This window comes from Trichoderma harzianum, assembly GCF_003025095.1.
Source record: "Trichoderma harzianum CBS 226.95 unplaced genomic scaffold M431scaffold_4, whole genome shotgun sequence".
Classification (NCBI taxonomy): Eukaryota; Fungi; Ascomycota; class Sordariomycetes; order Hypocreales; family Hypocreaceae; genus Trichoderma; species Trichoderma harzianum.
In genome coordinates, this window is record NW_020209252.1 from 161,766 (window position 1) to 188,291 (window position 26,526).

General features: G+C 50.5%; 8 protein-coding genes and 1 non-coding gene across 9 annotated transcripts; 4 read left to right on the forward strand and 5 right to left on the reverse strand.

Annotated features, from left to right (window-relative positions):
- Window positions 1-1,975: 1,975 nt before the first annotated feature.
- M431DRAFT_505998 (hypothetical protein) lies at window positions 1,976-4,128 on the forward strand. Its single transcript, XM_024918735.1, has 2 exons — window positions 1,976-2,469; window positions 3,374-4,128. Exons 1-2 carry the CDS (start codon window positions 2,268-2,270, stop codon window positions 4,111-4,113), a joined length of 942 nt encoding a protein of 313 aa, XP_024775935.1. The 5' UTR covers window positions 1,976-2,267; the 3' UTR covers window positions 4,114-4,128.
- Window positions 4,129-8,686: 4,558 nt separating this feature from the next.
- M431DRAFT_81193 (hypothetical protein) lies at window positions 8,687-10,088 on the reverse strand (the record flags this gene model as incomplete). Its single annotated transcript, XM_024923012.1, has 4 exons — window positions 8,687-8,867; window positions 8,937-9,312; window positions 9,383-9,538; window positions 9,617-10,088. The coding sequence occupies 4 exons, from the start codon at window positions 10,086-10,088 to the stop codon at window positions 8,687-8,689; spliced, it is 1,185 nt and encodes a 394-aa protein (XP_024775936.1).
- Window positions 10,089-11,465: 1,377 nt separating this feature from the next.
- Window positions 11,466-16,494, reverse strand: M431DRAFT_82085 (hypothetical protein; the record flags this gene model as incomplete). Its single annotated transcript, XM_024923114.1, has 5 exons — window positions 11,466-15,068; window positions 15,266-15,267; window positions 15,592-16,053; window positions 16,116-16,300; window positions 16,352-16,494. The coding sequence occupies 5 exons, from the start codon at window positions 16,492-16,494 to the stop codon at window positions 11,466-11,468; spliced, it is 4,395 nt and encodes a 1,464-aa protein (XP_024775937.1).
- Window positions 16,495-17,115: 621 nt separating this feature from the next.
- On the forward strand, window positions 17,116-17,475 carry M431DRAFT_3460 (hypothetical protein; the record flags this gene model as incomplete). The annotated part of the gene is made up of 2 exons (XM_024914446.1): window positions 17,116-17,208; window positions 17,269-17,475. 2 exons carry the CDS (start codon window positions 17,116-17,118, stop codon window positions 17,473-17,475), a joined length of 300 nt encoding a protein of 99 aa, XP_024775938.1.
- M431DRAFT_506004 (hypothetical protein) lies at window positions 17,134-18,771 on the reverse strand. The gene is made up of 3 exons (XM_024918737.1): window positions 18,692-18,771; window positions 17,269-18,613; window positions 17,134-17,208 (listed from the first exon to the last, which is right to left on the reverse strand). Exons 1-2 carry the CDS (start codon window positions 18,726-18,728, stop codon window positions 17,553-17,555), a joined length of 1,098 nt encoding a protein of 365 aa, XP_024775939.1. The 5' UTR covers window positions 18,729-18,771; the 3' UTR covers window positions 17,134-17,208; window positions 17,269-17,552.
- A 402-nt stretch (window positions 18,772-19,173) lies between these two features.
- M431DRAFT_t74 lies at window positions 19,174-19,268 on the reverse strand. Its single transcript has one exon. It is a non-coding gene; the product is annotated as a tRNA-Ala (tRNA).
- A 281-nt stretch (window positions 19,269-19,549) lies between these two features.
- On the forward strand, window positions 19,550-21,059 carry M431DRAFT_506005 (hypothetical protein). Its single transcript, XM_024918738.1, has one exon. It carries the CDS (start codon window positions 19,717-19,719, stop codon window positions 20,704-20,706), a length of 990 nt encoding a protein of 329 aa, XP_024775940.1. The 5' UTR covers window positions 19,550-19,716; the 3' UTR covers window positions 20,707-21,059.
- A 1,271-nt stretch (window positions 21,060-22,330) lies between these two features.
- M431DRAFT_550313 (hypothetical protein) lies at window positions 22,331-24,525 on the forward strand (the record flags this gene model as incomplete). The annotated part of the gene is made up of 2 exons (XM_024921313.1): window positions 22,331-22,349; window positions 23,012-24,525. 2 exons carry the CDS (start codon window positions 22,331-22,333, stop codon window positions 24,319-24,321), a joined length of 1,329 nt encoding a protein of 442 aa, XP_024775941.1. The 3' UTR covers window positions 24,322-24,525.
- A 618-nt stretch (window positions 24,526-25,143) lies between these two features.
- On the reverse strand, window positions 25,144-25,587 carry M431DRAFT_492723 (hypothetical protein; the record flags this gene model as incomplete). Its single annotated transcript, XM_024917035.1, has 1 exon — window positions 25,144-25,587. One exon carries the CDS (start codon window positions 25,585-25,587, stop codon window positions 25,144-25,146), a length of 444 nt encoding a protein of 147 aa, XP_024775942.1.
- Window positions 25,588-26,526: the final 939 nt, after the last annotated feature.

Sequence of the window (26,526 nt, forward strand, 5' to 3'; positions counted from 1 at the left end):
TATTTGGTTAGTTAATTCCTCCGGACTTGTTCGTGGCTGTATTGCAAGGGGGTGGGAGTGTGTGTTTTGGGTTCCAACCATTTACTTTTGGACATGTTTGCGACGCCGATTCACGCTTCCCAAGTGGGATGGAAACGTACGACGTGCATGAAAATCAAATTCCGAGTGGTGCACGCCAAAAGAACAGTCCATGTAAACAAGATGGGACTCGTACAAGGTACACAGCACTGTAGATGCAATATGTACAAGTAATGATAAAGTACTCTCTACAGTAGATGCAGATTGTATGTACAGAGACATACCACGGCAATGTATGAGTGCATACGAGGCCGCCCCAGACTAGTAAAAATGCACGGCGACAGACTCGGACGCAGCCTATGCAAGACTAGGAATGTCCAAAGGAACGTGTTGCAATCTCTGTAATCTTTCTTGTCCCGGTGATGAGGCACTGGGATTGGGGATGCCATGCAATGCTACTGTGCCAATCTCTCGTCCAGCAATAAACAACAAACTTGGGAAACGAACGCGAGGCCATTGCGCTTCGATACACCATCATCATCATCATCATCAATGGTATATGGACATGGCATGGCATGGCAAGGGGTGGGGGTCCCCATCCAGAAGCAAGGGCAAGCATCTGTGCTCACTCCCCTTGTCTTGTTCTTCCTGGACTGTCTGTATTTGCCTCTTTGGCCTCATTGTCTATGGCCCTGTCGTTGCATCACGGTCCCCTTGCCCTGCTCCCTCCCTTTTTTGTTTCCCTTGTATTTACCCTCTATCTCTCAAGTCTTCGTTTACATGATTTCTCCTTATGTGCACGTCCCCCTCGTCCGATGCCCATCGCAGTGTAGCATTCGAGCAGGGCATCATCAGCAGCGGTAGTATTTGTAGGAAATCACAAAATTCACGGAGAAGCGGATGGTCGCGCTTCTCTCCTTGTCCTTTCCCCTCCAATAGAGCCTTGCCCTGGCCTTGCCATGCCATGCCAATGCCATGCGAAGCCCGGCAACTCAATTGATTCACCGGCGGGATTTTGCCATGTGCCGAGCACGCACGGGCACGGGGGAATGAGATGACGATCACAATGCCCGTCGGACGATGGAATGGAAAGGTACGGCAATGTACGGTAGGATTTACCTAGTGGCTAGTAGGTATCTTGAAACTTGGACAGGCCATCACTTTAACCCTCTCTGTCGATTGTTTCTTTCTACCCCCCCTCGTCTGTGTTGCCATCATATTTGCACTGCCTACTAGGTACCTAGTGATAACTTACAAGTTGGCTAAACTTGCAGCCGCAGATCCCGTGAAGCTTGCCGTCGTCGTCCTTGTTTGTTGCCTTGATACTTGACTAGAGGATACTATTCTTGGAGCCAAGCAAAATGCAAGACGCGCGCGTGTTAATAATGCTTCTGGTAGCGCCGGATGCCCCTCATCTCCCTTGTCTCTGCAGAATGAGGAATAGACTCTCCATCCTATCTGTTGCGAATAATGCTAATAATGCTACATCATATTACAGCCAGTACGAGTGCTTGTATAAGCAATCTGGAGTCGATAGGCTATCCAAAAGACAGTTGGTCCAACACAGCTGTGCACAAATCTCACTGCCACGTGGAATCGAATGCCGCCCGGTTATGCCCCCGCAAAACAATTTCACAAGAAACAACTTGCCGAGACGCTGGACCGGATTCCTTAGTAACACTGCTCCATAGTGTGTAAGTGCTCCATATGGAGTCGCAATGGTAATTGGAATCTTCAACGGTACATCCACATTACGCTATTCAGCTATGCAGACCCCAAGTACCTCCGTGGAAAAAGCAACGTCTCCAGGGCGAGGGCTGATTAATGGCATTGCATTGCATCCCATCCCATCGTATCAAACGGAAGACGGATTGGCCCGCGCGGCAATTGTTGCTCGTGCTGAGCAACCAGAGATGCATTGCTTCTTTGCCGCTGGCCGCCTTATGTAACGCTGGCGGTTTATCTGATGTGTTGTGCTTGATGTGTAATCTCCCTCTGCGTGCCCCTCCACCATGACAAATCCAAGCACCCAGCACAAAACAGCTCCAGCATTACGTAGGTGCGAATACCTGAGCTGATAGGGCAGAGCTTGCCTGCTGCTGGGTATCTTCTGGTAATGCGGAATTCTCCGCGATTCTCCAAGGCAAGTTCCTACAGGTATGGAGGGGTAAAAAAAGGGCTGAAGGAGGGAAGCTGTCCCGCGTTAGTACTTAATCGATACAAGGCCTCGCTCCTCATTGTTCTCCTCAATGACGACGGCAAGACAGCTTCTCTCTCATCTCTTCCTCTTCCTCTTCGCCTTTTGCTCCCTCTTCAGCCTCGCCTCGTCCTGCTTACGACAGCAACCGCAAGCTCTTCTATTCGCTACAGCATCGCATCAGCATCAATCCGTTGCAATGGCGCGTCCAACTGGCCTCATTGCCACAAAGGGCATCGAGCTCTTGACCTGGGGTAAGCAAGCTGGTCCCGCACTAGCAGCCGCTTTTGTGCTGCCTTGTTCTTCTTCTTATTCTTACTCGCTGCATCTGCATCTGCACATCATATACACCACATACACCTATACATAGCACACTGCACAGCCATCTACATTTGCATCTACCGCCGGTATCACCATGTTTTATGCCCTCGTCTTCTTCTTTGTCATCCTTATCAACGATCCAAGGTGATCGCAAACTACTGCCCTGCTCTACCCCTTGGCCATGACTCCAGCCCCCGGTGCCTGCATTGCGCTCGGGGTCCTTGAATACCCTGAATACCCTGAATACCCGTAAAGACGAGAATGCCGGCGACTGCAGGGACAAGGAAGGTCAAGCACGGCCAAGAGACAGCTTGGATGACGTACTAGAAGGAGGGATGCCGCCCGGTGATCTTCATGATGTGGCCAAGTAAGCGCCCATCAATGCCGCAGCAACGACCAAGGATGGGAGTCTAGAAGTAGAGCCCTGGCAGATATGCAAAGCAAATCAAGCCGGCATCTCTTCTCCCAGCATCCCAGCAACCCAGCTTTGCCCAGTGCCATGGCAAGGGCCATTCCTTCGTCTCAGACTCCCATCATCTCGCCACGGGTCCCGGCCGAGTGGTCAAACGGCGTCACATGGCTCTTTGCCAGCCATAACCTTGTCTCGCCACGAGGAGGATTCAAAAAGTTCCTGCTAGGCCAGGACGCTTTTCATCGAGTTCCCGTCGCTTCCGCCCCAATGATGGCAGTGATACCTGCTTGTTCACCGGGAAAAATAATTCAATAGTCCCGGGGAAATAGAAGATCCCCCGGCCCTCCTTGCTCGCGTGCAAATCAACCACCCCCTTCTTCGAGGATCATTAGTCACTGACCAGGGACTCTGTCCAAAAATCACAGGCACCCCCAACGGCCACAAGGCTAACATCCTGCTGGAAGAGCTCAAGGAGGCATACGGGCTCGAGTACACCTTCCAGGGCGTCAACATCTCGCAAAACGTCCAAAAGGAACCATGGTTCACGGCCATCAACCCCAACGGCCGCATCCCCGCCATTGTGGACCATGACAACAACGACCTGGCCGTGTTCGAGGGCAACGCCATTCTCGGATACTTGGCGCGTCGCTATGATACCAAGCACCTCTTCTCATTCCCAGTCGATTCGGACGACTACACACGTTCCGAAGCGTGGATTGGCTGGCAGCACGGTGGTGTTGGTCCCATGCAGGGCCAAGCCAACCACTTTGTGCGCTTCACCAAGGAGAAGATTCCATATGCCATGCAGCGCTACGTGGGAGAGACGGAGCGTCTCTATGGTATCCTCAACACCCGCCTGGCCGATCGCGATTACGTCGTTGGCCCTGGTCGCGGCAAGTACAGCATCGCCGACATTGCCTTGGTAGGCTGGGTCAACGGCCTGTCCTTTACCAGCACCTCGTACGACCAGTTCCCCAACGTCAAGGCGTGGCTGCTCCGGCTCTGGGACCGGCCTGCGGTGCAGAGGGGCTTCTCTCTCACTTCGGCTCCGTTTTATGACCCGAGACAGGGCCTGAGCGAGGAGCAGGCTGCCAAGGTGGCCGAGGATAAGAAGCTTGTCGATGCCGCGAAGGAGCAATACGGATACAAGTACCAGTCTCCATAGATGATTGAGAGCAGATAAAAAAAAGTGAAGCTGTTGAATTGCCCCTCTCCCTCCCCTCCACAGCATCTCGTTAGCATCTCGTTAGAGCTCAAGAGACGCTGTGCAAGTCCTCGTATAAACCCTCGCCATCTGCTGTACTTGGCGCTGCATGTGTGATTGTGTTTGTATGATTTCTAGTGCAGTCGGAAGTTTACGACTTGGCGCGCGGTTGCTAGCTCGCCGGCCGGCAATTGAGAGAGGTAGATAGGTGTTGGCTCTTCTGTTATGAGATGGATGCTGGGCATGCAGACTGAGAATGAGCATGCCAATGACGACCCCTCGTCGACAACCTGGTGCTCGAAGGATCGAGCTCGAGCTCGCTAGTGATCCTTTGATGCCCTGACCATGCCTACAATTTGGCTGCACTGCGTATCCGTAGGTTGGAATACGGCCCTGAGCTAATCAATGTATGAGCACTGTATCTCGTCTCATCTCCGCCCGAGGGCCAAGATGCCTGTCTCTGATCATGACGCTAGCCACGCCCGCCGCATCTCTCCTAGCGATTTGCCGGATCCACGAAGAAGGGACCAATTTCAATTTCGACTGTGTACGAGTAGCATGTGCTTCCTCTTTCTCTTACTTTCTCTTTTTCTTGTAGTGCGCGTGCGCGCGGGCGCAGGTTGGCGGCCCGAATAGCAGCAGAGGCTAGGTAGGAGATTGGGGGATCTTTGCAAATAGAATGGAGGATTTTTTTGATACTGGTTGGTTGGTCCGGGTGTAGTCCATTTCTTTTCCGCGGAGAGGCTGGCTTGTGCGTTTTTTTGCGTACCTGAATAATAAGGGCGCGAAACTACGGAACCCGAAGCGATTGCGGCACGAGATGTCGATGCGATGCTACGTTGGAGTAAACTCTGTAGCATCCTCCGTGTGTCATGTGTCAAAAGTACATGTATTCCAAAAAAGTATCATATATTATACCATCATTAGCTAATCCAACGTCCTTCATCTGCCGGCGCATCTTCTTTCTGCTTTAGGATATTGCTCATCCTTCTTCCTTCATCTTCCCTCTCTTTTTGCTCTACCTTACCCTTGAATAATTTCCGGATCCCGCATAGATAATTTTCCCGAGAGCCGCTGGAGGTTTATTTTATTTTATTCCTGCGGCGCGGAAATTCAACACGTTGAGTTAGGCGCGCACATCATGAGGATCGTCGTCCCTTCTGCGGCCGTATTGCAAGTAGTAAGTAGCCAACCTCGACGCTTATTTTCGCCTAGGCGATGCCTCTCTTTTTTGGGGGCCGGGAAACGGAGCGCGGAGCCCCGAAACAATCTCTGTCTATTACGGAGTTATGGATGGGGTCACCCTCTCGTATTAGGCGCGAATTGCTTCCATATCAGTATCTTCCTGTGGCAATTGCCGAGCTCTGAGCAGCAAGTTTGGGCTCAGGGACACGCCACTCTGGCCTTTTTGCACTCCGTAAATAGATGCTGAAATTCCATTTTCGGTGTGCTTTGTTATTTTATTTAATTTTCGGCTCCTTATGCACCGAGTAGTTTGGGTTAGGTTAGTACAGGTAGCATCTATGGTTACATATTCTTGGTCTGGTCTTGGGAATTGGCCAGATGCATACTGTAGGCACAGGCACATCTGCATGAGATGAGGGCCCGATAGATTAGTAGATAGCCTCAAAATTGACCAAAATGAACTGCTTATACGCCCCCCCTCGCCCTCTAACCCCCCCTGGTGGCGAAAAGAGATGAATGCGCGGTACAGCCAAGACCAAGACCAACAGCGGCAAATGCTGCAAACCTGATTCCAAAAAGCAGGAGGCCAAGAATACGGGGTGGGAAGAAGCAGCCGTGAAAGGGAAGAACAAGATGAGGAAATGCAAATACTTTGGGGGTCTCCATACAATACAATACGCTACGATACGCGATGCGTGCGGCACGACATGCGATGTACTCACTCTCACTCTCACACTCCCCTCCATCTCCCCTTTTCTTCTGCTTTTTATTCCCACATCGCATCTCCATCAAAGGATCGTATACACGGACTCTCTCGATACCCATCTAGTATTTGTCAAAGTGTAAAAGAACGGATAATAACATGTCACGACTCGTTTCTTTCATCCACGTAGCCGTAATCCCGAAATTCCGAACCTGTGCTACCCAACTCTAACCTCACCGTGATACTTTATTCCTCATCTTTTTTGTCAAGTCTTTTGCCTCTCGTCAAAAAGACCATGGGGCCCGGTAATCAGGATTGCCCGTTTGGGAATTAACACCAGTGTCTAAAAAATCCAACCAACCAGAGTTCAAAGACTCCACTTAAACCAGATTCATTGCTCGAACCACCCTTCGGCATATCGAGACTCGTATGTTAGAACGTCTATCAAAAAACCGGTCACTCAAACTATAATAATGCAAGACGATCAAAAAGCCCCAGTTTCAAAAGTCGAAATAAAAAAAAACCACTAAATACAAATGGACAGCTTTTGGTTCAAGTAACCCCCCCCCTAACCTAACCGTAACGGCCAAAACAAGGTGAACACACCCTCCCCTCACCGGGCTCCCTCCGTGAATCATCTCGCCTTACACCCCTCTGCGGCCCAGACTTGCCCCCCCTCCCCTCTTCTTCTTTCACTCCCGAAAATCGTCTCTTTGCTTGTATTTCTCTCCACTTCCAACTTTCGACGACATGCTTTCTGCCTCTTTTGTTCAACTTCATATCTCCATCGTCCTTTCTTTTTAGCCTCTCGCCACCCCCTCTCTTTCGACAAAACTTGCCTATCTAGGCATCTTACACGCCCCCCTCGTCGACGAGATCCGGATAGATGCCGTCTGTAGCCATGAGCCTCCTGATACCATCCATACCTCATCCACTCCAAACAGCCTCGACCTCGACCTTGGCCTTGGCCTTGAATATCCTCAACACACAGACGCCAGACGGCTCACCCCCTCCCCCTCTTCTCATCCCCCTTGCCCCTTCTACCCGCCTCACCCGTCTCTCCCCGAGGAGTAATACACACCACACACAAGAGGCGCGAGGGTTTTATCCCTTCCCCTCCCCCCCCCCCCCTCTCAAAAGCCCAAAACAACAGCCTATACAAGGCAGAAAAAGTCCCGGCATCCTCACCCGCGGCCCGCTAAATCGTCCACCCTTTTTCCCAACATATATACCCGGCCCCATCGTATCATATCGCGTCTGTGTCATATCTTGGGGGAAGTTCTCGGACTCTTGCCGGCACGGCACAGGAAACAAAAAGGGGAATGTGTCCAAGATAGCACAAACACGGCAGACCTGGATGAAAGGAAGAGGAGAAAAAAAGAGGCAAAAAGGTTTATCGCCATAATCTTGAATAGAAAAGAAAAGAAAAATGAACACGAGGGAAATGGCATCAAAATGCTATGAATGCCGGTTGCTGGGAATAAGCTTGGGGATGAGGGGGAGACGGGGCCATGTAGAATCTTACTTTGCCTCCGGACGCGAGATAAAGTGATGAGCCTGTCATCCCCTGCCAATAACCTGGCGCCAATCGTTCATCTGCGTACTGTAACGTGCTCGAACCTAAAACATGGTTGTTCTTAAAAGAGCCTGTCTGTCAGATCATCTGTAGACACAATCAGCAAAAGCAGTAGCAACGTATACCGAGGACCCAAGAAATCACGCAAGGCTGCGAGAAACAATATAGTTACATTCCCCTACCCATACATACAGACACTCGTACACACAAACCTATCTACTCCCATCGTACTCCATTTCCTATCAAGTCTCCCCAACTCCCGCTCACCTTTTTTCTCTTTTTGGCCATGTCAAAAAAACCTCACTTATCCCACCCCTTCGCCCCCTTTGGTAACCAACGCCTTTGACCTTTGACGCCTTCCAGGGCGAGTCATCTCTCGCCGTCCAAGAGCAACACAGCGCGAATCCATATAACCGTGCCAGCAATCAACAGATCAATACAGAGCCCATGTCTGCCGCCGCCTGGAATCCTTCCTGCCAAGCACATCTCCCCGGTCCAAGAAGACTCGTGTGCGGCAAGCCCCTAGAATAAGCAAACCTTTTCCCGCTAATATACGTGATTTTCCCCCCTCCATATGAAACGCATAGAGAGAAGCGAGAAAGGGTACAATAAAAAATATAGCAAAAATATCGCGAGGAGAAAAGAAAAGTAAAAGTCGGGCACTAATCACAGTGCGTACGTGAGCCACCTCACCTTGGCTTTGAGGAAAATGGTACATTCAAGACCCGGGATTTGCCCAGGCTTTTTAGAGTAGGACTCCCGCATTCTTCGTAGCATGTAGAGGCAAAGGACAACGTCGAGCGCCTCGGAAGAAGATGGGAAGAAATATGCTGCGATGAGATGTGTCGAGCAGCTGCGGGTATCAATAATGCAGATTACTTTTTTGGGTCAACTGGTTCTTTTTGCCGTCCGTAATGTCGTGAAAACCATTCGTCTAAACTCCCGTAAATCTCTACCGTGAATGCAAATCATGGTGCCCACTAATTCTGCGTATCTTGTCTGGTTTCTTCATCTTTTTTCTTTCATCTTCTTCTCCTTTTTTTCGGTTTCTCTTTTATTTTCATCTTCGTCTAAAGGGCAGATACGGCAGAATTAGGGTCCACAACATTGTCGGAGAGATTAATCAGAAGTTGAGCAAGGCATCTCTTAGTGGCCGCATCGTCACGGAGGACAGACGAAAAGGTGGCATCCCGCAGGGGCTCTGGGAGGCATTGGCGGAGAGCTTCACGGGCTCTGGCATTGTCACTCAATCTGCGCCGTCTTCTTGTCAGAATAACTTTCCCCTTGGGCGTCACACAATCATTTCCTGGGGATCCTTACCGAAGAAAGCATCTCACCACGTGCTTAAGCAGGCGAGCAGTCTGGGATTCGACCAGCTGAGCAACCATATTGCTCAGGACAGTGCCGACAGCATAGAAACGCTCGTAGGTGGCGCAGATGTAATTGAGGCCGTTGTCATCTAGCAATATCTTCTGAACAATGAAGATGGCAACCGTCTTGCTGAGCTCCGATCCCGTCTCCATGATTCGAAGGCAGAGGGGGATGATCTCGGTCGTGAGGAGGAAGTTGATAACCTCGGATGAGTCGTTCTTAACTAGGGCCCCGATGACGCCTAGGCTTGTCAGGCGGAGGTACTCAAACGGTCGCGATTTGGACGTCGTGTTTAGGAAAGGGTAGAGGAAGAGAGGAATGTGCGCTGTCGGAAGTCAGTCAGTCAATCTGCACCCTGATTCGCTATGTAGAGGGAGATTTAGGATTGCGCTTACCGTTGAGGAATAGGGTTCGCGTGTCGTTGTGGGATGCCACGCACTGGAGCAGAGCCAGCGCGTTGCACACTCTGTTTGATGCAGCTGCTGTGAGCTGCGAAGGATTGAGAAGCGTATATACGGAAATGATTTCCTGCAACAGAGATGTCATGACGCCTGCGAGTATCCTCGGTCAGTACCACCTCAGAAGTAGTAGATATTAGTCTCCAAGGGGGCAGTAGAGAAACTCCATACCGAACGAGTGCCACAATATCAGCGCCAGCTCGGGCACTTGTTCTCTCTTCTTGCTGAGTTCCAACAGGGCTGCCTCTCTGGTATTCTCGCTCAAAAGGTCCGCGATGTATGCCATTGTCCTCCGGTTGTCCTCCGAAATGTTATCGTGCCCGCCATCCTGCCCATGGGAAGCGGCAATGCTATTGTTGACGTTGGCGTGGCCACCAGGCATGCGTCCGTAGTGAGGTTGTTGCTGCTGCTGTTGAGCCTGTTGAGCTTGTTGGGCCTGCTGTTGCTGCTGCTGCTGATGTTGCTGCTGGGCTTGCTGTTGCTGAGCTTGTTGTTGAGCTTGCTGCTGTTGCTGAGCGGCAGCCGCGGCGGCAGCAGCTTGGTGGGCGTGTTGCTGGTGATGGCCCGCCTGCTGGTGCATCCAGGACGAATCCGCCTGGGGATTAAACTGGTGGTGGCCGTAGACGTGCGCGGATGGCATCATCCTGGCGGTTTCGGGGGCTCCGTAAGAGACCAACAGTGGCAGGAGGGATTATTCAGTTGCAGGGTTGGATAGATAAACAGCCTCCTTGACGACAGCGGGGGATATTTATCTATTGCGAGAGATATCCTGCTTGAGGAATTCGTCGTCACCGTTCCCAAGGCGAGTCAAGGGAGAGAGATGTTGTCGAGGCAGGTCGCGGGTAAAGGCCGGGATTGCAAGGCTGAGGCACCAGGCTCTGGCGGGAAAAGCAGGCAGCAGTCGATGCCCCTTTGGCAAATGGCGTCCAACGATTGTCGACCAGAGAGCCGAGAGGTTGGAGATCGAAAAGTAGGTGAGATAGAGGTTCGTGTGGGTTTCGATGCAGCTTTGCTGGCAGATGCTTGTAAATGGCTGACGGTTCAAGCAACGAGGCCAAACCCCCACCGCCCAGGAAGTGCGAAGCCCACACGGATCGGGATTAATCAATCTCCGGTACCTGGGCAAGGCACGTATTGAGGCTCTTCACAGGCTGAATAAGGCACACGTACCGCAAATCGGATCTGTTGGTTTTTGCTTTCATTGGCCAACAGCAAGTTACATCATATTTCATATTCCAGATTGATCATCATCCCGTATGCTGTTGTGTTTATATAGGTGCCGGTTGGTGCGACTCTGACCCAACAACTCGGTACCTGTGTACCTACCGAGGGGCTTGCAATTTATCAAGGTTGGGGGATGGCATGAAAGTATATTGCATCGACGTGTCCTCTTTTATGGCGTATATACCTAGTAGTATAGATACTTCTTATCTTAAAATCAGAGTACAATATGTGTCTAATTCTATTTTAACAAAGTGGTTCCTCAATAGTCTTTGTTGGGCCTCAACGCAATGCATAAAACGCAATAGACTTCGCGTCGCCTTAAAGCATCCAAGTACAAAAAACTCTCCATTGCTAAGATGGGCAATAATCTGAACCTGTAATAATTACAGCCAACTTATTTTTGCATGTGCCTCCAAACAAATCGTCACACGTATCACAACGACTAATAACAACGTTCATCATAAGGCTTTGTACCCATCACCTCCCAGTAAGCTCGGTGATTCAACATAAGATCCACCGGAGTCCAACAAGGGAAGAAAAAAAATAAATGAGGTGGTGGCAAGGAGCATACAAAGATTGAATTAAACGGGAAAACGCCCACGCCATGCTTCGTTAATGTTTAAAATGCTAACCCAACATAGGTCATGGATGCTCAGACGACACTTCAGGCCTCATCAAAAAGGACCGAGACAATCTCATCAAGTATCGTAAATACTAGGTGAGAACTACACAATTTTAAGTTAGCAACACATCCACATATAAACATGTACAGGCGAGATATAAAGGCCAGAGTGTCTTACTTGAGTCTGGAGTTGTTAAACGTTGCAAAGAGGCGTCGGCTTGCCGCCTGAGCATTGACCCGTCCTACAACGTTCCCCGCAAGGTCCGGCACCAGAGTCGCCAACATTAGACTGGCCTCGGTCCGCGTCTTCTTCTTTTCCGCCGTGGTGCGCGGCTTTCGATCTCGAGCGAACTCTCCGTCCGGCCAGAGTGCGTTTCGTAACATGGCCACATATCTCACCAGCGAGTCCTCCTGTACCGCCATCTTGATGTTTTCTCGAACTCTCTTTTCAATGGTCCCACCAAGTAGCTGTTGTAACACAACCACGACCGCCCTTCCCCGCAGCCAATTGTTTCCCTTGTTGAGCTCAAAGACTTCGAGGAATATGTCGCAAATGGGCTTGATGAATGGCTCCAGTTCCTTGTTTTCAAAAGCATCGAGTTCCGCCTCCGCCTCCGCAGCGGGAAACGTTTCTTCACTGACGTTGAGCGGCATCGTGTTAAGCTGATTTGTCGCCGCAGCAATAAGGTTCTGCCCCGCGACCGATATTTGATCTAGCACTGGGATGTTGCCTAGAATGTCTTCCATGCCGTCGGCGACCGAGTCGTACAAGCGGGTCATCATGTCCTTCTTGTTCTCTCGGCTCATCGGGTCCTCGCCTTGCGCTATGGTGCTCTGCGATAGAAACGCTCGCAGTTCACGGCTGCGGCACACCTCGGGTAGGAGCAAGAGCTCACGCAGGTACTTCTCTAGCGCTGTACGTCTTTTGCGAAGGAAATCGCTTTGGAACTTCATCACCACGCGGCGCCGAGGGAAATCGAGATTCCGTACTGAAGGATACATCGAGCGGAGTTTCTGGTGCAGCTCGTGGAACTCGCTATATCTTCTCATCACCGCCCAGGATGACGCTGGCATCTGCTCGCCCGCATTCCTCTGGACTTCAATGACATACAAGGCAAACTCTCGGCCGTCATCTTCTCGCCCCACCTGAATGGATTTGATCCTGATTTCCGATCTTCCATAGAGGCTGTTGTCGCTCTCTTGTATCACGTATTGCTGCCGTTGTAACTCCTTGCGCCTAATCTCTCTCTGAAGACTCGTCCTTGACTTTTTCAGAATTCGCAGCTCTGCTGCATTGTTTGTAAGCTCGGCCTTCTTTGTTAGCGATTCTATAACCGCGTCCTGTGCCACCAAGCGATCAATGTCGTTTGTCAGTGCCGTGATGGCTTCTGCCAATCCAAGATCACCTGGAGCGGCTTCGTGAATTTCATCCTCCTCATCGGACTGCGCCTCTTCATCTATGTCGTCCCTTTCGCCTGGGAGATACTTGTCCTCGTCCCCAAAAAGGTCGTCGTCCACGAACACACCGATTCGAGAGGCGGCGCTGACAAGCCCCAACGACGACAGAGTGGGCTTACCAGCCTCTTTTGCCGGTATCAGAGGTTTGCCGGCGTCAAACGAACCTCGATTGGACTCGTTATCATTACCAAACAAGCTCGACACGTTGTCTTCATTATCGAACAGAGAGGCTCGTAGATCCTCGGCGGTTTGTGGCCTGTCATCTTCCAGGATATTTGTTAGTGCTTGCTCCACGGCTTGGACAACTTGTTTGTCAGGTGTCTGCTGCCTCGACAGAGCTTGGTCCAAGCTCTGCACCGAATCCATCATCCCATAATTATCCACATCATCGTCGTCGAAAAGAGGATTCGCAGATCGATCGTCATCAAGAGACCTCCGTGAGGAAGTCAGCGGATCCGAGCCATTGCCATTAGAATTCACTGATCTTAGATCCGAAATTGATCCAGAGAGTCGTCTAGACGGTCCGGCGGCCAATGGAGCAAACCGTGGCGCGGGCTTAGGCTTGGACTGATATGATTGAGTCCTGCTTGATACTGAAGGAGCCTGATGCGTAGGGGGCGGCGGTGACATGGTAGCGCGCGACATCTCCTGCGATGCGAGGCATTTGTAGTACAAGTCTGATTTTTTGAATCCTTCAAAATATTGAGAGCGCATTGTTTCCAGAACACCACTTTGAGCTCTCAGAATAGCTCTCCTAGCCTTGTAGTATTCAGCTGGTGTAGCAGATACACCAGCTTGGAGAAACTCCTTGACAGCCTTCTTAGCAACTTCCGGCACGTTAAGCTCCGGCTTGGACAAATATGCCTGGTGAATCTGAAGCAAGTCTAGACGATCCGAGTCTGTCCACATGGGCAATGTAGAGGGGAGCTCGTCGTCTTGGCCATCTTCTTCCAGGGGGTTACGGAAGCCATCAACGACCAGCCAAAACTGAACCATGGGCATCAAACGCTGGCGGTCCATGTATTCCATAAAGTATGATAAACCTGCCGGATCTCGCAACAGCTCTACGAGGGAGGCGTTTTCAAGCTTCGAAGTGGAAACGGGCGGCGCCGAAGAAGCTGGCATAGGCGAATGGCGATTTCCACCTGCGGCCAAGTTATGTACTCTCTCATCGAGTAGCCGCTTTCCCATTTCCAGTCGACGAAGGTAGACTGGATCTTGATTCTCCTGCAGAGAATCGCGCTTGAGCTGACTGGCAACTTCGCTGCGGAATCGACGTGCGTCAGAGAGGTTATTGACCCTGCGGATGGCTCGAATGAACTTTTCAAACTTGCGCTCGTTATCCCCAGGCGCCAACCGCGGAGCCATGGCTAGCTTGTTGGATCTTGGCGTAGGAGAAGCGTGCTGGTCCAGTGCTGCCCTGAGCTTGCGAACAGTAGATCTATCTTGAAGCATTGAGCGACCAAGGTTCTCGATCAACTGATTCCACATGTCAGGGTCACTCAGCAGCTGAACGACGGGAAATAAGACAGCACAGCCCACAATCTCCCGCACTATGATGGAGACGGCCCGGCTGGAAAGCATCTTCTTGGGAAGGATCTTGGACAGGAGCCGCTCTACCAATGACCGTAAGTAATCTTGCTGAACCATTTTGGTGTCGGGAAAGGACAGCGAAGCAGCTGGGTGTAGCCGGCCATCTCGAAACTTGGACGCAATGGCAAGATCAAGCTCTTCAGACTCTGTCACAGATCGGTTTAGTTTCCTCCCTCGCACTGATTTCTCGGCTTCGTAAAAGTCATGGAAGTGAGCCGTCAAGATGGGCACAAAACGGCTCGTGACGAGATCAGCAAGGTCTTTGTTGCGGAGCGAGCCCACGAGGCTGAACAGTGCCTGTCGAATAGCCTTATCTACCTCATGTTCGAATGTTGGGTTCTGACTGATGTGGGAATACCACGAGCGTACAAAGTCGCGGAAGATCAGGTCTAGGACCTCATCGAGAGCTTCAGATGCCTGGGGGAAGCTAGGATCGAAGGGCTCCTTGTGGTAAGTCTGCCGTTGCCGTAACGCTTCCGCTTCGGCGCGCCATCTCTGGGAGCTCAGAAACGAGACCCTGGCCGGCCGTGCCGGTCGATCGCCGCGAGGATGCTGTGTGGTTAAAACAAGAGCCGCGATAAGCGAGAGGAAGCTGATGACGATACCGCCCACGAAGGCATATCCGACCCAGCGCAGCGCAGAGAACCAGCTCACGGCATAGCCCCACGCAATGAAGTAGGCCACTCCAGCAAGGGCTACATCTCTACGCTTCAGGGCCATCGTCGCCTCCTAAGCATCATTGTTGAAAGACACGGTGAGCGAGGGTATCGTAGTGGCATATATGGGGTGGGAGCTTCGCGATTGCGACGCTATAAACAGGTGTGGTTGCAAGCCCACCGTTATCGATTAGCGGCAGGTCCACCATTACGTAGCGGCCTGCAAGCACTCCATTCGCAGCCATTGTACAGCATCTCTCTCTGCACAGCTTACAGGCCGTGGAAAGGATGGATATGAGCGCATGATGCTGCTGCACATGAGCCGACTTTCACCTGATGTGTCATTTTCATCCGATTCGTCAATGGGATAGCCTTTGTACATTACCTATAACACTGCAGGCGCCATGATATGGGGTACAATCTAGCAGAGATGCACCATACAAGCGATTGCTTCTACTAACAATATTCACGACTGTCATTTCCGATCTTGCATATCCTATCCTCTACGCCGATAGACGGGCTTAAAAGGGTATTTCATTCGTTCATCTATCATGCTTCAACTTCGTGCAATTACCACGGGGGATCTTCCATACGGCGGAATAGAGCTACAAATTTATGTCCCTTGTTTCGTTCCACCTTTTTACCCTCCTCCGTCTCGTTCAACATAATCTTGACGCACTCATCGTTTTCCTCCTCCTCTTTGCTCACCCGCTCAAAGGACGGATGAGCGTCGAGATGCTCCACCATCCACTCGTGCAATGCCTCGACATCCGTGATGGTATAGACAATGCCGCCAGGCCGTAGGGCGTAAGCGTATTCGGAATTGAGTGTTGTTGAAACAATTCGGGCCTTGTGCTTTTTCGTTTTGAAATGTGGATCAGGGAAGCATATGAATATTTTGCTCAGCTGGCTCTTCTTGAAGAAGTTGGGCAAGAACTTCATGGTGTTTGCGCGGATGCAGGCAGCATTCTGATAGAGTTTTTCAGAGCTTTGTGCGCGCAGTGCCCATATCTTTTCCTGCACAAATTGCGTTACTGTAGTACGAATCTCCAGACCTAGAAACATGTTAATTATAAATCCTCTTGGCCGAACGAAGGAGAGATGAGGAAGCACTCACCAAGAATGAGCTTGTCTGGGAAAATAGGAGCGAGACCAACAAGGAGACCTCCAAAACCACATCCGATGTCGACAATCTCAACATCCTGCTTCATTCGCGGAGGCTTAGACTCATCCCGCGGCGCTTCTTCGTCCACATAAGAAGGATAATAGGATGACCAATCCATATACTCAGGTGAGATTGGGCTGCAAACAAGTTAATACAAGATACAGAAAATCACATAGAGGCATACTTACTACTCTAACATGTGGTCTGAGAAAGGGTTTGCGTGAGCTCTCTGGCGATAAAGCTTTTTTCGGGGTAGCAATACGACGCCATCTTGGCCTCTTCTTTCTCTAAACCTATCTCGCCTTTCTTTCTTGTTTGTCTGATTGCCCATTGTGCTAGTCCAGAATTTTTGGTAGCAATTCGTGTGTTGAGCTTTGAGGGACAGCAGACGGAAATTTTATTGATGAGATTCAATATCTGACTTTGGCTGGCAACCAAGGAAAGTTTGGTGGAGGCGAAATAGGAAAGCGGTCTGGCACAGTGAGTGCATGCATTTTACGGCACAAAGCTACATTGGGTTTAGCCGCACTTGGCCCACCTTGACAGCTTCAGCCCAGCCAGGTACCGGTGACTACAGCGTATAGCACTTGGATCATCCAAGAGAACATACAACTTCACATGTCAGCCAAATATCAATGCTCAGCCGGCTACCCATCAATGTCAGCTCACTGGTATGGAACTCTAAGGTAAAGCGGTCTGAAGTGGCGAGATCTGGGTGGTGAGACCGGAGCTCCTGGAAAGCAACCCATAAAGTACCGAGTACTTACAGCGTCGCAAAATAACGGCTCGACCCCTGGACATCGCGACTGGACTGTTGCGAGCGCCAGCCTAAAAAATACCTTAGCTGAGACAGCTCCTGGGCATCTCTTTGCTTCTTCATTGTGCTCGCTGGGCAATGCATACTTCCCTTTCTGTTCCATCATCGCGACAACTTCTTCCATAGTTCTGCGCCATGGCTGTGCTACTCTGGGATGTCTCTGGTGCGCTGGCATTTCTATCGTTCCCCGGCTCATCTTTTCTCGTCAATGCCATATCATGGATTAGCGTGAGTGCTCTCCTAGATGCCTCCTTTTTCTCGTCTCTCGTCGCTGACTTCCATGCATAGTTGGCCCTGGGCTTGTTTTTTATTGTTCCTTCTCTCCTTGCCGTCGTTTTTGATATTCTGTTATGGATCTGGAGAACGTTTACCCAAGCCCCAGATGGACGGGCCCCCGCCGCAGCCGGTTCGGCAGCAGCAATAGTCGCGGCAACAGCAGCAACAACAACAACAATCGGTTCCGAACATGGCGATCAGCGAGCGAGACGACGATAAGCGATCATGACTTATAACAATTGGTCTTTTTTTATTATCAGATACATATATGTCACATAGATATCTTGGATACGGTTCTAAGCGATTTGCGAAAGCACCTTGATGAGATCTCCTGTCACACCCATGGCCGTCACGTCTCCGCCGGCACCCGCGCCCTGGATAATCAAAGGATTGCTGCCATATCTCTCAGTATAGAAGCTGATGATGTTGTCACTGCCCTTGAGGGAAGCAATGGGGTGTGAGCGATCAAATTGCTCCAGTCCGACCTTGACCTGCTGGGTGGCCACGTCAATACTGCCAACAAATCGAACAACTTTTCCAGCCTTCTCGGCGGCAGCTTTGGTGTCTTCCATCTGCTGATCAAAGGCAGGCAGCTTCTCAAGAAATTCATCTCCGGTCGAACAAGCCTCCAATTCCTTGGGAATAAGGCTCTGGACAGGGAAAGATGTGGGCGATTCGACAGGCAGACCTGCCAAGCGGGCCAAAATAGTCAACTTGCGAGCGACATCAAGGCCATTGAGATCATCTCTGGGATCCGGCTCAGTGTAGCCAAGTGCCTTTGCTTTCTTCACCTCCTCAGACCACTTGCCGCCCTGACCCTCGGTCGGTGCAAACGAATTGAAGAGAAACGACATGGTGCCGCTGAAGACACCCTCGATTTTGGTCACCTTGTCTCCTGTATCGACCAGATCCTTGAGCGTGGAGATGACTGGCAGACCAGCGCCGACCGATGACTCGTGGTAGATCTTGGCACCAGAGGTTGCGGATGCCGTGAAAATATCCTGCCAGAGCTTGTATGAGCCGGAAAAGGCCTTCTTGTTAGGTGTCACGATACTAAGACCCCGACTCAGGGCCAGTGGGTAAGCATCGGCGACATCCTGAGAGCTCGTGTTGTCGACCAGGATCACCTTGGCGGGGGCGGAAGCCAGGTAGTCAATCACTTGCGACAGAGGAGGAGGGGCCTGTGTGGACGCAGCGAGGCTTTCGGTGACGCCATCAAGGCTCACGGGGGAGTAATCGACGTTGTATAGGGCCTTGCGACTTGTCGAGATGTAGCAGAGGCTCAGCTTGGGAGACGGCCTGCGAGCGGCGAGCGCTTGCAGCTGGGAGAGGAAGCATTTGCCGACACCACCGGCGCCTAATGTATAATCATGAGTTAGTTTAATCCATTGACGACTGGCACGCTGTATGAATCAACTCTCCCGGGAGTATGTACCAATGATGGCGATGTAAACCTGATTGACTGCAGCCATTTTGTCTTGTGGGTGAACGGATGCTGCGAAAATACAGGTAGCTTGGATGGAAGATGATGGGTTTCGTTCCGATAGCGGGGTGATGGAATTAGTGGGATGGGGTTGCAGCTAACAGCTCTAAAACTTGAGTCGGCTTAACCTGTACCATTGTTTGATAAATGAGGTTTCCTGTGCGATATGAAGTAAAAAAAAAAATCTATATAATGTGTCTGGGTTATTCATAGTCTCTTTTCGTGTTTACTTTCCCATCACGGTATGCCACTACACTATCTCTTCTGCTAAGGTTGGCGTTACTAAATCATCAATGATGATATGCTGGTGCCATAGATATGTCTCGAGATCCTCTTTCTTAGTGAGAAACGTCCGAATAATCATTTCTCTATACTATGCGAGAGGAAATGGAATAGATATGAATGATGCCTTGCATCGAGAGGAGCAAAAAGACTGGAAAATAAGGGATTTGAACCCCTGACCTTTTACAGACTCGCACTCAGACTGAACAAATGCAAAGCAAACGTGATACCCCTACACCAATTCCCCGAATCTTGAATTTGGCGAAATGCCAATTCGTTCAAGGAGTTTCAAGAAGTTAGGCCGACCTAGATATGGAATTTGGACCATCTGAACAAAAACGCCGCTGAAAAATATCGAGAGTCTAAGATGGATGTGATGTATGCTATGGTTTCGTTTGTGCGAGCAACCAGAAGGGTCATCAACAAAGACGCTTAGTCACCAGGACCCGTCAACTTTAATCAGTGACGTCCAGCTTCCCGGTAGCGCGGCGGCGATAAGATCGATTTCTGGGCTTCATTGATCAATATCTAGAAACCAAACCATCCATTGTGGCCTCTACGGTATAAGCCACCCTATCTGGCGCTCTACTCTGAAGAAGGATCCTTCATTTCCAGGGAGTAAATACAGCCTCCGTTAGTGCACATACAATAGCCGCGGACAAAGAAAATCGCATCTACGCCAGGGAGATCACACAATGCCTCAGGATCCGAATCTCTACGGCCAAAGGCCGCAAAAGCGAACAAAACGAGAGGCGTTATCGTCATCATTAGATTTTACTGCCCAGCTCACATCACTTATATCAAATGCCACCCCTCAAGGATCAACATCAACGGGGCCTGGACGCGCAAGGCCGAAACAGTCAAAGGACGACATCTTCCGTGGTTCCAGCAAATCAAAAAAGACAACATCCAGCAGCAAAGAGGGAGATGCCAAATCAGAAAAGCTGGTACTTAAAGAAGTGGCTGGGACAGAGGAGGAGGCTCAGGAACTCGAGCGCGCAAAGCGAAAGATGGAGAGCAAGGCACGGCTCTATGCCGCCATGAAGCGCGGAGACTACGTGCCCAAGGAGAACGAGGCGGCGCCGCTGGTGGACTTTGACCGCAAGTGGGCTGAAACAGTGGAAGGCCACGACGACTACGAGACCAGCTCAGATGAGGAGGATGCAAATGGCAGCGGCGGCGACGAGATGGTGGAGTATGAGGACGAGTTTGGTCGTACACGGCGAGGCACGCGAGCCGACAAGGAAAAGATGGAACGTCGCATACGGCGAGGGCTGCTGGGCGCCGAGGAACTGGAGCGCATGTCAGCCCGGCCTAGTGCTCCCAGCAACCTCATCTACGGCGACGCGATTCAAGCAATGGCGTTTGCGCCGGATGATCCGGACAAGATGGCGGAGCTGGCAAGCAGGCGGGATAGGAGCGCTACGCCGCCCGAGATGAAGCACTACGATGCCGACAACGAGATCCGCACAAAGGGCGTTGGCTTTTTCAAGTTCAGCAAGGGCGAGGAGACGCGGACGAAGGAGATGCAGTCGCTGGAGGAGGAGAGGCTCAAGACCGAGGAGCAGCGTAAGCAGCGCGAGGAACAGCGGGCTGCACGACGGCGCGAAATCGAACAGCGCCGTAAGGATATGGGGGAGAGGCGGGCGAAGCGGCAGGCCGACAGCTTCCTGGACGGGCTGTAAGAGACGGGAGGAAGTCGGTCCTACGTGACCAAGGACAGAGGACACCTGGTTTCAATGGTAGCAGTGCTATGCAGTACTAGTAGTAGGACTAACACCTGGTTGCATCTGATCCGGGGCACTTGTTATTACAAGTCGAAGCGTGCTCTGTATTGTGATTTGATTGAGCGGCGCCACACATGGACTTGGTGTGCCCAAAAGGCCAACCGCTTGCCCAGCGCCAGCCCAGGCACCGCCAACCAGAAACTCGTAGCCCGAGACGATAGTGTTGAAAGCAGCGCGCCATCGCTTCAGCCACACGGGTCAGACTCCATCGCGGGCTGGTAGCGGCAAGGAGGCTTTTTTTCTCTTCCATCTTTTCTTCTTGTTCTTTCTGGTTTTGAATATTTCCCTCGTCCCGTTTAGCCATGGAGCTCAACTCGCTGATTGGCCGGGGCGGAGTTGGATGGGAGTCCGGACTGCAAAAGAGAGCCAATGGAAGGCCTTCATGGTGCCGGCGACGACGAGAAACAAGAAGGGCAGAAAACCAAGGACTTGAAAACTACGTGTAGCATGCAAGTCTATTCTAGTCCAAAGCAGGGAGGAAGCGCTAGGGAATGTGAGGCGTCTGGTCGTATTTGTGTCGTATAACAAGACAACCAGGAACGAAGAGCATTCCGGCCACACAGTTGGCGGACGAGACAATCCATACGGAGTAATTTCAAACGAGGCCTTTTGCGGGCAGTTCTCCTCCATGTGACGGCGCTCGTCTCCCCTTTGATGGACGTCGCAATGTGTCGTCGTCACAGATTGCGTGCGCTCTGGGCCATTCAATGCGCGAGGCTGCAGGGCATGTGGCTCTCGGCCTCCGAAGAGCTGCATTTGGCACCAGCGGATTTCCTCTTCCTCGTCCGGGGGTTGCACCGCCAAAGCAGGTTTTCACTGTGCCTCGTGCTGCGTTGCGTTTCCCCCGAATGGTAGGCGAGCGTGGTTTTTTGGTATTCTGCTTACTTTTTGAGACCTCCTCAAGCGGGTAAGTTAATCTTACTGTGCTTGTCCAGATCCAAAGAGTAAGATGAGACATGAGTCTGCGCCTCAGCGCTGGGCATTCAGACGGGCTTTCCCCATGTCGCTGTAAAATTGCAGCTCAGTGCTATCCAATCTTGGTATTAATAGCAGAATTCGTAATATGCAGAATAAGAATACATAGATCTAATAGTAATACGAGACGGGTTACGCGCGTTGAAGCTGAAACTATTGTGGTTTACGTGTTATCACGGGAAGCGAATCCCGCTGAGATCCGTCTGTCTGGCGCAGGCATTGTTAAGCATATGGACAGTATATATCTCACTGAGCTGGCATCGCAGCACCGTGTACCCGGCAAGGCCTCGTCCTGTATGGGGAAATTCGAGTAGGATTCGCGCTTGGCTTTAGAACTAGAGACTAGCGAGAGACGGCATGAAAGATTGCTAATCCACCCAAAACACCAAAGAAACGATTTTAGCACAGACACTTGACGAACAAAGACCACTTTTTTCTTGTTTTCTTTGCTTCTTTACTTTGCCCGCTTTCTTCATCAAGATAGTCAATATCAAGTGTCGCATGTGGAATTGACGCTTACAATTGAAACCAATCTGAATCAATTAATATGACTCCAATGACTTTGAGTACGCAGTTCAGTCCCAGCAAATGCCGGCAGCTGCATCGTGAAGGATGAGGCGTTGAATCGCACAGTACGGCCCCTCACTGTGAGGCTCTCGCTGCAATCAACTTGGATCGGCTGGGGAAGACTCAAAAGGCGCGGTGCCACCAACTGGGGCTGGCGCTGTTCCGGCCAGTCCAGAAGCGGCCTGGTGTCAAAAGTGTGAGTCACCGGCGGGGCCACGCCTTCTGGCAAGGGCGCCTGCCAATTGAGACAGCGCCTGCGACGTGCCTGTACTTGGCTGCCAGTGGTCCGCTCAGCGGGTGCCTAACAGCCTGGCAGGCAGCCTGGCGCCGTGCATGTTAGGGCTGCACAAGCCCCCAATGCCCTCGCCTTGTACCACAGCCCGTGCCGCCCGGGTACGTACCCGCTGGTGTGCCCGCTACGAGAGTTGCTGCCTGAGAAATACATAACCGCCACGGCCACATTTTTTTCTGGTCTTTTTTTTCTTTTCCTTTCTCCTCCACCCCCAAGCATTCACATCACATACAATACACAAGCGTTAGAAGCCTCAGGCTGCCTTCAAGATGATCTAAACAAACCTCTCCCCGAGCGTTTCTCCCCCTTCCGTCAAAATTCAGTCCCAGGACATAAACAACATTCTCCCCACTCAACCTTCTCGTTCAGTTCACCATTCGGTCGATCTGAACTTCAGCACTGCTTTGAATAGCATCAGCACGAGTTCCTTCCTCACCGCCAACATTTCAGCTCAAGACTTCCCAGTCTTCACCACGGATTCCCAGTCAACATGGCTTCCCAACTCAGCTTCCGCCCTGCCGGCACCATCCGAGCACCTCTCCCTGAACCCCGTCGAGAATCCCCAGCAGGACTTTGTCTTGTTCGACAACCCTCAGCCTCGTCAACATAATAGGAGTATTCCTTTACCTAGCCAACGTCGTCACTCTTGTCACACCCGTCGCGAGAAGCACGCTTCACACGCAGTCCAAAATCAACGAGTGGCCCAGATACTCCAGGCTATTGGGCACCCATCACTGTCTTCTGCATACGGCAATCGTTTATCGAATCAGTTTTACGCATCCTCTGCTCCATCTTCAACGGTTTCTTTGAATCGGTCTTCTCGCACTGCACGGCCACCAGTACCCTTGTTTAATCAAAACGCTGGTAACCAAAATCAAACCGCCAAGATGATGAACGCTGCAGGTTTGTGCAACCCTTCTAATTTGCTTCAGCTTGATCACTTTCGCTCACACTCTCCAACAGACGTCGATTTGGACGACTTCACCTTTTTTGAAGGAGGTGCCTCCACGGCCTTCTCTTCTCCGGCAGTCGCTTCCAACTTTGACTTCAGCAGTGGCGCTTCCAGCGCTGCTTCTAATCTTGGCACTGTGTCTCCCCAAGACCTCCTGATTCAGGAGCCCTTCATGTCAGCGCCGAACTCAGCGGCGCTGACTGCCTTGACCTCTCCTTCGCTGTACAATGGCAGCCCTGAGTTTGATTCATATGATGTTTCTCCCAACTTTGGCAATGCCGAATTTGAGAACGGTCCTAGCGACGCCTGGTACTCACTGTTTCCTTCTGATGCAGGCAGCCAAGAGCTTGCCAACGCAAGCGAGTCGCCTGCTCAGAAGCCTTTGGAATCAGAGCCCATGTATCGATCATCATCTTCTGGCAGTGGCAGTGGTAGCGGTAGCGGCAGGAAGAAGTCGTCTGGATCCCCCACGGGTTCTACGCGACACTCTTCCGTCTCCGGTGTTAACTCTCGCCGACGAGACAAGCCCCTACCCCCTATCATTGTGGAGGACGCCAATGACACCGTTGCCATGAAGCGAGCTCGCAATACCTTGGCTGCTCGAAAGTCGCGTGAGCGAAAGGCTCAGCGATTTGAAGAGCTGGAAGAGCGTATTGCGAAGCTGGAGGCAGAGCGTGATCACTGGAAGAGGATTGCACTGTCGCAATCTGGAGCATTGTCGGAGTGAAGAAGTAATCAAGACGGAAGTTGTTTCACTTTCCTTTTTCGCTATTAATGTTTGACTAAAAACGGTTCCGAGGGAAGATTGTATTTACTATTCGCAATGTTGCGCATCTGATACTACTAAAGTAGTTCATTTCTTTTTCAGAGTGTAAATGTTACTATTTCATTTGACCTTGATGTTCCTATCGCATTAATGTGACCTCGTATATTATTCATACCTGTGACGCCAGCATGGTTTCTATTCTGGCAGCCATGTGTTAAGCGTACATGCGTACGTTGCTGCGTATGATATCAACCAGCAGCAACCAATCCAATTGTTACCACACTGTGTATGTATCGCATGTTTTTGGAGAGGGTTCCTGCATGACTAAGATTTGATGTATGTTATGTCTCGTTGGTTTACATCTATACACTTGAACATGGAGTCGTGATATCGCAATCGACACCTTTCATTTGTAGCCCACTTAGACCATATAGAGTGAAGTGAATAATAGAATTATCTGTTAAAGATCACATTGCTCAAGTTCACTCGTTGAATACATGTTTCCTTAATTATTCTAGAAAGAGCTTCCTGCTGAACTTGTCTATGAGTGTATCTCTAGGCTCGATATTCGACCCATGCCTCAAGAGCGGCAGTCTCAAGATCTTTTCTGTGTACAAAAGAATCGTTACACTGCTCGTATTAGAAAACTCTCCTCCATGAATTTGTAATAACAAGTTCAATTTTCCATAATGCAAGTAGCCTATCGAGATGTCTCCGTAACACCCCGTATATGCCTGCCTTGTAGATGACATCCTAGGCATCACATTTCTGAGCCTGACTAGGTCACAAGATGAAGTACACGCTCCCAAGCTTCACAGAAAACCTCACAAGGTCCCAGTCCATCATAAATTGAGCCGATGCCATATTTACCCAAGCCGCTGCCAGCCAAACACGGGCAAACATGACGACGTATTCCACGAGTGGGCTGGCCCTTCTTGTCAAAGGACGAAGCTCCGTCCCAAGGGTGTTTGCGCCATCAAAATATCGATCCGAAGCAATAAATCTGGGTATAAATAAGATAGTAATTAAGACAAAGCTGTAGGCCACGCTTGTAGGATATTCGTGGCCGGGGACAATGTCTGCCGGAGGGAACATGCGGAAGCTCGACGATGTGTTGAGGCCGAGTATCCTGAAGATGAAGGTCTCAATCCAGAAGCCAGGCATGGCGATGCAGCCTAGGATGTTGAAAAGGAGTCTTAAAAAAACTTCAACTCGATCTTCCTCCATGTTCATGCTGCTGCTAGGCGTAGCGGATGGGGAAAGATTTGGGTAGATGGAAGGATTGAAGTTGGGCATCGTATATTGGGGTGGGAGAGTTGCAATGATTGTTGCTGTATTTAACTTTTTTTTTTTTTTTTTTTTTTTTTTTCAGATGACATACTCTGCTCTATATATACTCGAAATGATTTGCTTGGAAGCTTAAGAAAAAGTTAATCCCCCATAGACGCGAAGTATTGTAAAGGGAGGCGTCGACTTTAGGTTCTTCCTGGAGGGGTAGAGCTCTGATTCCATGGATATCCTGACATGTTCTACCTAGGGAATGGCTATTAAGCGCTCCAATTCTGCTATTAAGCATCCTTTGGCTAACGTTCAATAGTAGTACCAGAGAGTAGAGGCAGATAGCTAAAGTAGCAGATACTAGGAGAATATATTTCTAGTTGCGGATACTAGAGGAATATAGCGATGGTAGCAGAGAGTACATAATGATAGTAGCGGATACACAAGGAACTGGGTTCTGGGCATCCACCAATAAGAGATGGATGCTACCTAGTCAAGTCCGTGTAGTAGTAAATAAAGGGATTTCCCTCGGTTCCTGTTCCGATACCTTGAATTCCAAGTAGTCGCTAGGATGCCGGATATATGTAGCCAACTTGAGATGCTGAATGGTTACTCATTCTAACTAAGAGTCTGTGGGGTATCTCAACGAGCTTATTAGAACGTCATGACTGATAGTAGTGAGAGCACGGCCACAGTTTGTTTCTAAAGTCAGTTTACGTACTCATCCATAGCGATATGCCTCCGCGGTTTGTCATTTTCTACCAGCGAGACTTGTCCCTACTAACTTCAAGCTGCTGGCTTGAAATAAAATGCCATAACATGAGGTTATAAGAACTCGTCAAGCAACTCTTTGAGGCCTGGTGATTCATCGGTTTGGGACTTCGAATA